The sequence below is a fragment of the Athalia rosae genome, chromosome 2 (genome assembly GCF_917208135.1).
Source record: "Athalia rosae chromosome 2, iyAthRosa1.1, whole genome shotgun sequence".
Taxonomy (NCBI): domain Eukaryota; kingdom Metazoa; phylum Arthropoda; class Insecta; order Hymenoptera; family Athaliidae; genus Athalia; species Athalia rosae.
This window is the reverse complement of record NC_064027.1, coordinates 25,497,068-25,510,977: the sequence shown is the minus strand read 5'-3', so window position 1 is coordinate 25,510,977 and position 13,910 is coordinate 25,497,068. Positions and strand designations below refer to the sequence as shown.

General features: G+C 37.1%; 1 protein-coding gene across 3 annotated transcripts in view; it reads left to right on the top strand.

Moving 5' to 3' along the window:
* The window catches only part of LOC105687774 (low-density lipoprotein receptor-related protein 2), a 32,621-nt gene extending 23,597 nt beyond the window's left edge, over window positions 1-9,024 (top strand). For all 3 annotated transcript variants that reach the window (XM_012403652.3, XM_048650070.1, XM_048650071.1), the window contains exons 11-22: window positions 35-430; window positions 525-1,086; window positions 1,161-1,404; window positions 1,471-2,078; window positions 2,209-2,501; window positions 2,591-3,108; window positions 3,195-3,432; window positions 3,558-3,812; window positions 3,924-4,430; window positions 4,510-5,485; window positions 5,571-5,670; window positions 5,757-9,024. In XM_012403652.3, coding sequence (XP_012259075.2) covers window positions 35-430; window positions 525-1,086; window positions 1,161-1,404; window positions 1,471-2,078; window positions 2,209-2,501; window positions 2,591-3,108; window positions 3,195-3,432; window positions 3,558-3,812; window positions 3,924-4,430; window positions 4,510-5,485; window positions 5,571-5,670; window positions 5,757-6,038 — 4,979 coding nt within the window. In that variant the 3' untranslated portion in view covers window positions 6,039-9,024. The remainder of the gene's footprint in view (window positions 1-34; window positions 431-524; window positions 1,087-1,160; window positions 1,405-1,470; window positions 2,079-2,208; window positions 2,502-2,590; window positions 3,109-3,194; window positions 3,433-3,557; window positions 3,813-3,923; window positions 4,431-4,509; window positions 5,486-5,570; window positions 5,671-5,756) is intronic.
* The last annotated feature ends 4,886 nt before the right edge of the window (window positions 9,025-13,910 follow it).

Here is a 13,910-nt window from a genome sequence, read left to right as displayed (position 1 = left end):
TTATTTCTATTCATACTCACGTATTTTCCCATAGACGACAGAAAATGTGACGAAGAAACGGAGTTTACCTGCACAGCTAATAAGGCCTGGAATCGACCTCAATGCATACCAAAAAAATGGCTGTGTGACGGAGATCCAGATTGTGTGGATGGAGCTGACGAAAATGCGGCCCTACATCACTGTGCGGAACCCACTCCTTGTGCAGAGTCTCAATTCACCTGTGCCAATGGTCGATGCCTTAATAAGGGATGGTTATGTGATCACGATAACGATTGCGGAGATGGAAGTGATGAAGGCAAATTCTGTAACGAACAGTACAAAACGTGTACACCTATGGAATTCACTTGTCAAAACTTTAAATGTATCAGAAAACAGTTTAGATGCGATGGACAAGACGACTGCGGAGATCATTCTGACGAAGTTAATTGCGGTATGTGAAAGCGAAATTTCTAGATTCTGGGTAAAACTAAATGTTTAAGATTAATCTCGGAAATAAATTCTTTTATCTTTTTGTTTTTTTTTAGTCAAGCCAAGCAACAACACTTGCACCCCAGGGGAGTTTCAATGTAAATCTGGAGACTGTATCGACGCGCATCTGGTCTGCAACAAGGAGCCGGATTGTGCGGATGAGAGTGATGAGCCGCCTCATTGTAACGTCGATGAATGTGCTCACGTCGAAATGAATCAATGCGGTCATAAATGCGTTGATACTTTGACCGGATTTTACTGCGAGTGTAATCAGGGCTACAAACTCCTGGATGACGGGAAAGCGTGCGCTGATATCGACGAGTGCATAGATACACCACAGGTTTGCAGTCAGGAGTGTGAAAATACGCCTGGTGGATTCTACTGCAAATGTAATGACCAATGGTACGAAAGAGCTGCCGACGAACATACATGCAAACGAAGAGACAACATCGAACCTTGGGTTGTATTTACGAATAAATACTACGTAAGAAACATGTCAACGGATGCTTCCAAGTACAATCTCATGCACCAAGATCTGGTTAATGTTGTTGCATTAGACGCGGACTACAAAGAAGAAGTTCTATACTTCTGCGATGTCACAGCCAAAACGATATACAGGTTTGTTGAATTGAGCGTTTCTATTTCAAGTTATTGTTTCAGCTCATTTACAACGGTAAAACTTGCATTTTTAGAGCACCGCTAGCTGGTGGTGATAAGGAGATAGTTATTCGTCATGAGAGTCATGGCCTCGAAGGTATTTCCATTGACTGGGTCGGACGAAAACTTTATTGGCTTGACAGACATTCTAGACGTCTAGATGTCTCCGAACTTGATGGAACTAGTAGAATGACTTTGAAATCTGGAATCTCCGACCCCAGAGCTATTGTTGTACATCCCGGAACCGGATATTTGTACTTCACGTCCTGGAATCTTCAGGTAATTACGATATGAATGATTTGTATGGGATTTGAATAATATTTGTTGTTCGCTTATTTTTCACAGGCCTATATCGGGAAAATAGGAATGGACGGCAGCAACTTCACTCGCATATTGACTTGGGAAGATGATATCGCTTGGCCGAATGCTTTGACTATCGACTACTTTACCAATAGAATATTTTGGGCCGACGCTCATCTTGATTACATAGCATTTGCCGATCTGGAGGGACATCATCGTCGTGTAGTTCTTTCTGGTTCTTCAGTCCCACACGTTTTTGCCATAACTGTGTTCGATGACTCAATATTCTGGACGGATTGGAACCTGAAAGCTATTTTCAAGGCGGAGAAATTCTCTGGAGAACATCTCACCCTTTTGAGGAATACTACGCATAGACCTTATGACATACATATTTATCATCCTCTCAGGCAGTTGCCATACAGTAATCCCTGTGCCCAAAACAATGGGGGCTGTTCACACCTCTGTCTCATCTCTCCACCAGCTAATTTGTACCCAATCGATAGCTATGGGCTACTTGGCACTACCTCATACAAGTGCAAATGTCCGAATCAATTCATATTGGATCAAGATGGAAAGACTTGTATAGCAAATTGCACGAATGGACAACATCATTGCGGACCTCCTGACGAGAAATGCATTCCCTGGTTTTGGAGGTAGGTCAATCTTAAATCGACAATTTTTCGCTTTTCGAAGGGGAAAAATACGGATATTTCAATTGGTGTTGGTCGTAGCTTAATTTAATCAACGAATGCTAATCTGAGAATGTTCCCATTCAATTTTCAGATGTGATGGAGAGAAGGATTGTAAAGATGGATCAGATGAATCCGGGACCTGTCCACCTAGGCAATGTAGAGCTGGAATGTTCCAATGTGATAATGGTAATTGTACCCCAAGTGTTACGGTATGCGACGGACTAGATGACTGCGGGGATAAGAGTGACGAGGCAAAATGTTCGCTCGAGTGCCCATTGTTAGAGTTCAAGTGTAAATCTAATGGTCGTTGCATTCATGAAGCTTGGAAGTGCGATGGCGACGCTGATTGTAAGGATGGTAGTGACGAAGATCCAGCCATGTGTCGTAAGTTTATCTTATAGCTATAATCAAGTAGGTATTAGTATTATTTTCATCCACATGATACTAACAAAGGATTACTCTGGCATTCACAGACAATAGAGAGTGCGATGAAGAGACTGAATTCACCTGTAAAAATGGCAAATGTATACAGAAATTATGGATGTGCGACTTTGACAATGACTGCGGGGATGACAGCGATGAGCCAGCATTTATGTGCCGTCAAAGAAATTGCACAACTGGATGGCAGCGTTGTCCTGGTCAGTCCAATTATCGCTGCATTCCAAAATGGCTGTTTTGTGATGGAAAGGACGATTGCCGCGACGGCTCCGATGAAAGACCTGAGAACTGTCCAAAGTGCGATCCAAACACCGACTTTAAATGCAATAATAATAGATGCGTTCCCAAACCATGGTTGTGTGATTTCACCGATGATTGTGGAGATGGTGGGGACGAAGCTGATGCCATATGCAAAGATAGATTCAGGGAATGTTCGGAATCAGAATTCAAGTGCTCGAATGGAAAATGTGTTGCGTCTAGATGGCGATGTGACCATGAAGATGACTGTGGAGACAACAGCGATGAAATTGGATGCCACGGTTTCACTTGCAAGGTATACCTATATCTGATATATCTATAGAAACCATTCTGCACCCGAAATTTTTTGGTACGGAATTAAGAACTTTTCCTTCTTTATAGAATGACACTTTCCAATGTGCAAGCGGACATTGCATCGCTTCATATCTTCGTTGCGACGGGGCTCGAGACTGTCGTGATATGAGCGATGAAATTGGATGCCCACCTAAGTATCCTGGAGACCGATATTGCCCTCAGTCTCGATTCCAATGTGACAATAATCTTTGCGTTGCATTATCTGATCGCTGCGATGGTAGTGACGATTGCTTAGATGGCTCCGATGAAAGTCCTGCGATGTGTGGTAAGATACTCATTACCGGTCATAAGATTATACCGGATAATCTATGGCAGTTCTGAATAACCAAGGAAAAAGTTAGAGGATCAAATTCGATCGATCTACTATTTATATCATTGCTTTCTTCACAGCCATGTTCAACTGTGATCCGATAAGAAGATTCCAATGCGCTAATCACAGGTGTATACCACGATATCAACTCTGCGATGGAAGAGATAACTGCGGCGATGGATCTGACGAAAATAATATAACTATGTGTACAACCCGGATCCGTCCTTGTGATCTCACCACGGAATATGCATGTGCTAATAAAAAGTGCATTGATCGATCAAAGCTGTGTGACTTTGCTGATGATTGTGGTGATTCTTCGGATGAATTGGGTTGCCGTAAGTCTTAACTAGTAAAATATAATTATACATTTGACCACATACATGTATATGTATGCATGAGAATGTTTGGTTCGCATCTGGCAAAATAATATTTTCATTCTTCCTCAGATCACAACAAACAATGTTCTGAAGAAAATAGGGGAGGTTGCTCCCATTATTGCCAGAATATAACAGATGGCGGTTATATATGCGCTTGTTTCGCGGGATATATAATATCTCCGGATAATCGGAAGCACTGCGAAGACGTTGACGAGTGTGCGAAGGGTCTTCACCACTGTTCACAGCTCTGCGAGAATCAAAACGGAACTTATTCTTGTTCGTGTCGTCAAGGGTTCCTACTTTCCGATAGTGCAAGCGGGGTTTGCCGTGCCGAGACAACGGAAATAAATATACTATTTGCAAACGGACCTGAGATACGAGCTTTCAATATTCACAAACGCGAAGAACTCGACGTTGTTGCCGATGAAAAAAGAGTGAAAGCCATCGATTACGATCCTATAATGGAATATGTTTTCTGGATCGATTCTCACGATGATACGATCAAGAGATCATACATGGTCAATGCCAAGAAAGGTGAAGTTAAGATCGGATACGCCCAAGATCTGAACATAAAGAGTAAGTTCAATACAAAGTCCATTATCCGCGCATACACTTTGTCGCTCCTACATTTTCTCATCTCTGTTTTTGTCCGTAGGCGATTCGAAGCCAATGAATCTAGCGGTCGACTGGATATCGGACAATATCTACTGGACAGAGATCGACACCTCAGGAACAAGGCCGCACGGAAGAATTATGGTTTCCAAATCTGATGGCCGATATCGAAGAAGTTTAGTTACTCTAGGGCTTGAGAACCCTACGGCGATAGCTGTCGACCCAGAATTAGGAAGCATGTTCTGGGCTGACGCAGGCACTCAACCTAAGATCGAAGTGTCGTGGATGGATGGGAGCAAGCGTCGACCAATAATCACAGAAAAATTAGGCAGTCCCTCCGCTCTCGTAATCGATTACGCTATGGATCATACTTTATACTGGGCGGACAGCAAGGAAAATGTTATTGAATCAGCCAGGCCTGATGGTGCTAACAGAAAAGTAATCTTGAGAGGAGAAAACTTGCGACATCCAATTTCTTTGGACGTTTTTGAAAGCAACCTTTACTGGACTACTAAACAGAGCGGAGAACTCATACAACAAGATAAATTCGGGAGAGGAGTTCCCGTCACCATAGTAAAGGACATAAACGGTCCCGGAGGAGTCAAAGTTTATCATGAACTTCGATACAATATTTCTCTCAGAGATCCTTGCCACACCACACCCTGCACACATTTATGCCTCGCAGTACCAGGTGGTCATCGATGCTTGTGTCCTGACAGTGCCGGTCCTAGACAGCCTCAAGCTAGCGAGAGAGTTTGTGACGCTGTAGCTGAAAGGCCGAGACCCTCACCTAGGCGATGTTTGTGCCAGAATGGTGGACTTTGTAGAGAATCTCAAGATATTGACGGTGAACTGGAGTGCGTCTGTCCAACAAATTACCATGGAGAACACTGTGAAGTCGGTATATTTGCTGCTAGAGCTGGTAGCACCACAGCAGCTATTGTTATTCCCATCATAGTTGCTATCCTTCTTCTATTTGGTGCTGCTGCTGTGTTTATAGTTCTCAAAAAACGACCATTGTGAGTAATTATTCATGAGTAACGACTTGTTTGTTTATTGTTTCTCTAGGCTGAATAATGAAAAATGTTGCATTTTAATTTATAGTGGGAAACCCGGAGGCTTAGGCAGTTTGACGGGGGCTCAAAGTGTATCGTTCAGACAAGGAAGTAATGTTGAATTTGGTGGATCAGATCCAGAAAGAATGGTTTGTATCAAGTTCACTTTGCTATATTTGTGATTTTTTTTATTTATTTCTTGAACTTTTGATAATTATTTATATTTTTTCTATAGGAGCCACTCGATGTCGAGTATAATTTGAATGACGTAAACAACAAGAATCGAGATTTCAGTAACCCAATGTACGATGCTGTAAATTCCGATCAAGCAGGAGCAACAAATGGTACGAGCACCGCCAGTGGAATTTACGAAGTTCCCGCCGAAATGAAACCATCCAGTGTGCAACAAAAAGATCCTCCACAGTTGCACTTAAAAAGACGAGAATTAGATCCAACACCCATAGACTCAGGTAAAGATACCCAGCAATTAGTCGAAGAGGATAAGTCAGAATGCTAATGGTATCCTAGCTCATGAAATCTTTTAGCAATATTCAATCTCGTTCCTTTTCAACTATCAAGTAGCTAACAAAAACAAACCTCCAATATCACCAGTTTCCTCTGAAATTCAATTATAAACAGAATAACACTTGGAAAACAATATCTTAAAAGAAAAGTAGATCATCGATGAAATTTCATAATTTCATAATTAATATAAATTGGGCAGCTCTCAAATAAAAGATTAATATAATATACTTTTTTTTCTCCACGAGGCAGCTTGTATATATACATGAATATATAAATATATAGATAAATGAAGATTTTTTTGGAGAGCTATTCACTTTTACAATCTAATAAATCTAACGAGAGGATCCTCCTGGTAGTAAAATGAATTACAAGGTAAGAAGAGAAAAAAGAAAACAAGATAACTTTTCATAGAATCTGACTAATGAGTTTTCTAATGAGTGTAAAGAAAGTCTTATTTCAATACGTATTAGAACCTTCTGTGAGTAAAAGAATTTTTATTTCTTTCACTGAACGAGCGTTTGATTTTGATTTTTCTTTTCTCTTAGTTTCCTCTCAAATAAAGTTGCCGTTGCTATAAATTATTTAGGAGGATACATGGCACTAAAGTCATAATCGTGTATCTTGGTGTAATATTATATTTTTATTTTATTATAGGTATATTATTTTTTATTGACAGTGCGGTGTGTAGTTTGTTATCAATTTTTACTGCTATAAATATAATATACTACAGATGATGATTTTATATTTGCTATCATCATTGAATCACTACGCTACTGCGGATTATTATTATTATTATTATTATTATTATTATTATTATTATTATTATTGTTATTATTGTTATTATTCTCATCATCATCATCATCATCATCATCATCATCATCATCATTATCATCATCATCATCATCATTACATACGTCAAGGCGTAATAAGTTTGATTAAATTGTGTCATTGTTTTTATTTTTTTTTTGCATTTTATTTTATTTTATTTTTTTCATCATCAAATGTGATTTGTATTAAATTTTGTAAATAATACATGTAATAATTTTATTACTCCTATGATATTATACCCGTCATACGATGCGAAAAAATAGCATTCCCAACCAGGTGAATTGAGTTTTCTCTCATTTCTTTTTTCTTCGACTTTTCGATTGAAATATTAAATACAAATATTCGCGAATGTTTGGATATTCTCGCGATTAGGAAGTTATATTAAAACGCGCACATCACGAACTATCTTCCAATCTTCTCTCTTGGAATAATCCCTGCGAAAAAGAAGTGAGAAATAACAAAAGCAAATAAACGAATAGTCGGACCAATTAATTTGAGTAGAAATATAAATATGATTATATTGTTACATACTGTTATAGATACACATACGATGAGTAAAAGAAAAGAAAAAAAGAAAAAAAGAAAAAAAAACGAAAAAGCAAAGAATAAATAAAAAAGAATACTTTATATTTATATCTATACAACGTATTTCTAGGTATATAGTATATTTTCTTTTAAAACAAATTCTGCATGTGGCCAATAAATGAATGCATCATGTATCTTTGATTTGATGATGAAGCAGTCGGTTTTTCTATTTTTTGTTTTATAGTACATGAAGACGTGTTTAATCAAAGCAAAATGAATGAAGGAATAAATCACAAAAAAAAATATCCGGGAACAAGTGGTAAAAAGAATCGCGTTTTATATAAAACACGTGCCGCTGCATTTCTTTTATTATTACCATTATTATCACTGTTATTGTTACTATTAAGACTATTATCGTTATTATTATTATTATTATTATTATTATTATTATTATTATCATAATGTGGAAAGCGCTCACGGAATCTTATGAATGATTAATTGGTCGACGAAAAGTGACTAATATATTAATTTGTGTATTATATTTTAACTATCTATAGCTACATATGTACGTGCAGTATAATTGTATACAGCGAGTGCGAGTTAATGGTTAGATTATTATGAAAATATTACGTGGATTTCCGAATTATCATTATTATATTTTGTCTTTCTAATGGATATATCAGATACCGATGATGGAATTTACAAAATCCGAGATGGATTATTTGATCATGGTTAAAATTATTTTATTTTGTAAAGTTACATAACACATATTACTTATTTGATAGTGATATGATAGTCATGTATAATATATGTACTTATTGCATACTCTTTTTCCGTTTATTTTCTTCGTTATTCAATAGATTTTACCAGACGATCTGAAACAATGATCGTCGTATTTGAGTGGAAAAATCTACATAAATTTGTACAAATTTTAAATTATTTCTTTCCACTTTTGTCATAAGCTGTACGCAATTATACTTAATATTATGTATATATATGTAACATACGTATACATCTATTTTTTCTGTTACTGAAAGAAAAGGAAACGAAACAAGAACCAATTGCATAGAGAATTATTTTGATCAATGCTCTGACTATAAATTGTGTATGATTATTATTGAGAGAGAATGTAAGAATAATGGTAGGTGCTGATTTTATAACGATGTAAATAAATATATTATGTAATAACTATTGAAGAGAGGAAAGAAAATGGAAAAATGACATCAACGCATGCTGTGAAATATTGAGCCTTGTTTTCGAGCGCCTCAACGTATACATGTTGTAAGTCCACTTATATTATATAAATATTATACATATTATACGTACAACTATTTTCTGTATCTCTTTGTTGTTTTAATGAATTGACAGAGAATGATGATTTAATATATTTTGATGCAATAACATATAAATGTGCAAATATCAATAGCTGATACCGTCCAACTAATGAACAAAAACACCTTGATGACAATGACAATAATAGTAATAATGATAAGGAATTATTAGTCTTATGAACAGATAAATGTATATACGTTATATTTTCTCAGTATCGTATAGATATATGAAGAGCGGTGCGTATGAGTTTTGTATTCATTGATTGATAATTATTAAACATAGCTGCAAACACCCGCTTTGCTGGTTTTTTTTTCGTGGTCATATAATTATTGATTTATATCTAAGGCAAGTTCACCATTGATTATCTTTGTTCGACTGAAAATTTACTGTATAAAAAAATCTAATACATTCTAAACCGATGTGCATTATTTTCAACTTATTGAAGAAATCTGAATATAATTTAGAGCTTTCCGGATCATTCTTTAAATTGCTAAAACCATCCAACACATTCTAGACTCATTTGAAACATTTACTATCAAATTATAATAGTTTAGTATATTTTAGAATTTTACAGATTATTCTCGAAAATTCTAGACTAATCCAGAACGTTCAAGATCAGTCTAGAGCAATCTAGATGAATAACAGTAACATGATTTCAAAAAATTCAATTTCAAACCCCGTATCTTTTACCATTACCATACCGATAGCGCTGGTGTAGCGGCGCCATTAACTTTTCGAACTTCGAATTGTTAGTCTCCAACTAACTCGTTGCTTATTTTACGATACGTTATAACATCGGATTCCAAGACTTGTGAAAAAAATTGAAAAATACTACCTCTTCTATATATAGCGATGCTTAATTGAACGAATTCAGCAGAGTAAATTACACAAATCAGTTGGTAAATAAAAGCGTTGGTGGAAGCCTCGAAAGCCTCGAACCAGCGCGCACCCCTACGCAGCCTCTGATTGGTCTAATATTATTCGAAATACTTGGCCATTTTAACAAGCGTTCGCGCAGCAGCGCCATTGACTCGTCGAACTTCGAATCCGCTGCTTCGTCTCCACGCTACATCTTTGTCTCCAAGTAAGTCGTCGCTCATTTAACCATCTTCGTTATAATGTCGGATTCCAAGACTTTCGAAAACTAATTAAAGAATCCAACCCCATCAGGGTGTAACGCTGCTTGATCAAACGAATTAAACATTATGATACATTGAATTAGTTAGTGGAAGCGTTGGTGGAAGCCTCGAAAGCCTCGAACCAGCGCGCACCCCTACGCGGCCTCTGATTGGTCTAATATTATTCGAAATACTTGGCCATTTTAACAAGCGTTCGCGCAGCAGCGCCATTGCCTCGTCGAACTTCGAATCCGCTGCTTCGTCTCCAAGCTACATCTTTGTCTCCAAGTAAGTCGTCGCTCATTTAACCATCTCCGTTATAATGTCGGATTCCAAGACTTTCGAAAACTGATTAAAGAATCCAACCCCATCAGGGTGTAACGCTGCTTGATCAAACGAATTAAACATTATGATACATTGAATCAGTTAGTGCAAGCGTTGGTGGAAGCCTCGAACCAGCGCGCACCCGTACGCGGCCTCTGATTGGTCTAACATCATCCGACATACAACAGATCCTTTTCGAAGCGGCGCCATTACAATATCTCGTCGAACTTCGAATCTTCTACCTCGCTCGAAGTATCTGGCTTCTCGTTTGATTACACGTTATGATATCCTGAGACTCGTGATAATCAGTGCGTATGAATATCCGCAAGCATTCGTACCAGATCTCCAACTTTTCTACTAATTGTAAGTACAATGGTGAGCTGTGATTTTATTAACTTTTTTGCACTTTGCCACAACCTAATTTCGTGCTGCATGGCACTCGGGTACTTCTGGTTGACTCGTTAGTCGTTCCCGCGTTTAATCGGCTTCATGGGAAATGAATTATCACGTCTTCTTGATATTTCGATTTGGGATAAACATTTCTTTACTTCAAAGCTTGAGTTTTTTTTATTTGTTGGCGTCTGTGATGCAATTATTCAAAATTGCTGCGTGTAAGGAGTCAAGTAGACGTGAAACTTATTTTTTTATCACTTGGTGGTTAGGATACCGGGGTGTGATTTCGTCGGAGATACGACCTTATTACAGTACGATTTATATTCTGATTTCTATTTGATTTGGTATGCAATACTTATTTGTGTATTATTGTGCATTCCAGAACTCAGAGCCTGAAGCACACAGCTGAAAAGGATCTTAAAGCTTCTTGAAGTGGATCCCTGATTACTAGACTTCCGGCAGAAAAATGGTGAGTATGAAATTCGATCGTTTTTCGGCTGATTATTTCCGAATTCCTTGGTTCGTGTTGCTTGTGTATACGAAAATCATTACAACAAAAGTTTTTATATCCTGTTGCAGATAATAATTTTCGTGCTGGGTGATCATCGATCATCAACTTCAAGTGGAAAATCTCTGTAATTGGAATTTTCCGAAAGAATCCGATAGCTACTTCAAGCGGATCTCTAATATTCACCAGACTCAGAAAAAATCGGTAAGTTTGAAAATTTTTTATCTGATTTCTCACAAATTCTAGAATTCTTTTTACAAATTTTTGAAATTCTTTTCTACAGGCAATAGTTTCTCCTGCACGCTATTGAGTCTCCTCATCTGTTTGATCATCAACCATCGATATAATGTGGAAAATTTCGGTAATTAAACTTTTCCACAACTATTCATTTCCTCCAATTCACAAATTTTTGATTCTCATAATACGTGGATCTTTTCCTTATCATTTTTACAGCATCGTTCTTCGTGGGAGCATCTCATGAGCTTCTCATCCTACTACCCTGACTACATTCAATCTACTACACTCAACCTAAAACGGTTCTACCTATTAGATGCAGCTGTAGCCATCAGGGAAGCAGAGACATCCGGGTAAAATCCGAGACCCCCGAGCTCGGGGAGAGCAGATCGGGTCCGGTCTTGGTACCGGCAGCGTTGGGTAAGTCCCAGCAGTTGGATTTCCTCGATTTCTTTGCCAGCTCACACGATGGTGAACGCTGGCATCGGGGTCGTTGTACGTATCTAGATTTGAGTATCCTAATCCCCATCCTTATTTCACGTGGCGTGGCGGTAATTTTAGATTTTAGAATCATTTTATTAGCTCAGGTAATCGTAGGTTTGGTTACCGTTGAGCATAGCGCACCTGCACTTAGTAGAGTCACAAATATTGAATTATCTCAGAAATGATCATTCTGCGGTCAGTAAATCGAGTAGCTAGTCAGTTAACGAATAGTTCATGAATTATGAACTATTTGAACAAAAAAACGATCATCGATCAACCTTGTAAGCAAGAGTGTGCGGCTCATAGGCAACGGTAGAGACCATCGTTCGATCGGTACGCGCAATCTTTTGAATTTAAAATAAATTTTAGTGGTTGATTTCGTTTGCGTCGATCACTCAACGGTAGAAAAAATTTAGTCGTTCGAACGGTGGTTCTTTACCATAGTATCAATCTCTATATAAGGATCAGGTATGAAATTTAGCAACTTCAATGATTTAAGAAATTTGCGATTTTATAGCAAAACTTACAAAAATAATCCATTTTGTTATTATCAATTCTATTCCACTTCAACTAATCAACTGTAACTCATAAACGGAAAAACATCTCTTTTTTTCTCCCTGATTCTCTGCTAACTTTAAATATCCGATTAAGCTTCAAGCAACTACCGCGGACATCATGTATAGATTAAGAATAAAAATGAAATTACGATTAATTGTAAGTCTTAACTATGGTTTTAATAAATAAGTAAATTGAAATTTCCAAAATCGCTAACTATGAAAATAATATGCTTGGGCAACGTTTTCTCTTCTGCTTCTGAAATCTTCAGAAATCGAAAGATTTGACTGACTTATATTTATAATTGGGTTTGATTCCCGTTCAAACAAGGATATTACTTCACTACATATTGTATTTTTTTTAACATTAAGAAAAAAATTGAATTACTTATAAGAAACCTAAAGGATGGTTCGGTAATGGATATTACTTCGTTGCATATTGTATTTTTCTTAAAATTGAGAAAAAAAGGAAATTACTGATAAAGAACCTAAATGCATAGTTAGGTAATGGAAAAATTACCTTCAGAATTAATGTCAAGTTTCAATAGGTCAAGACTGCTTGTAGTAAATTAAGAAACTTTATGTATGGAGATTAACGAGATCTATGATGTTTTATCATACAAGAATTTTACTTTCCTAACACAAATCTTTCGAACCTCCATTTTTTTTATTGAGTACACAAATAGATATGAGATGAATTAGAGACATTCCTTTGTTGTAATGAAATTCATTTCCCAAAGATTCTATTGGAATCATATTTTAGAAAATCATTCTGCACTCAGTCAATGTGCACGACGAACGACGAACGTTCACGATCAAAAAATGAATGATGGTAATGATCATAATTATCACGATGATGGTAATAATCTGTATCCATGGAAATTTATGTGTACATACATAATCGTATGTATGTGTGGATGTGTGTAGAGTCATTTTGGGTAGCTGAACTGTACACTTAGTACAGTCACACCCGATGACCATGTATGTGGAGTCATTGAGGGCAACTGCGTGCAACGGGTGGGTGTACGTGAAGACGTTATTCAATAGTAATAACAAGTTTGCGTACCCTTAGCTGCTGCGCTCAGTTATACCCGATGACTATGTATGTGTGTAGAGTCATTTTGGGTAGCTGAACTGTACGCTTCGTACAGTCACACCCGATGACCATGTATGTGGTATGTATGTATATGTTTATTGATATGGATGTAGATTGTTATCATTGTCATGTCTACGATTTATATAGTATACTTCAATTTTTCATAATAAATCAATTTCACTAGAGTTGTATATTCATATATATTTCATCATGGTCATGTTTTGTGTATGAATAAATGTACATAAGTACAAGTACAATTTGCGATTCTATTACGAAAGTTACATCAATTATCAATTCAGTTATTCTGCATTCTTCTTCGCTTACAATTAAACTAATTAACCGGCACTCATAAAGAGACAAAAATATCTTTCAACATCTCTTATTTCTCACTGATTCTCTGCTTACTTCAAATATCCGAATAAGCTTCAAGCAACTACCGCGGACATCATGTAGATTAAGAATAAGAATA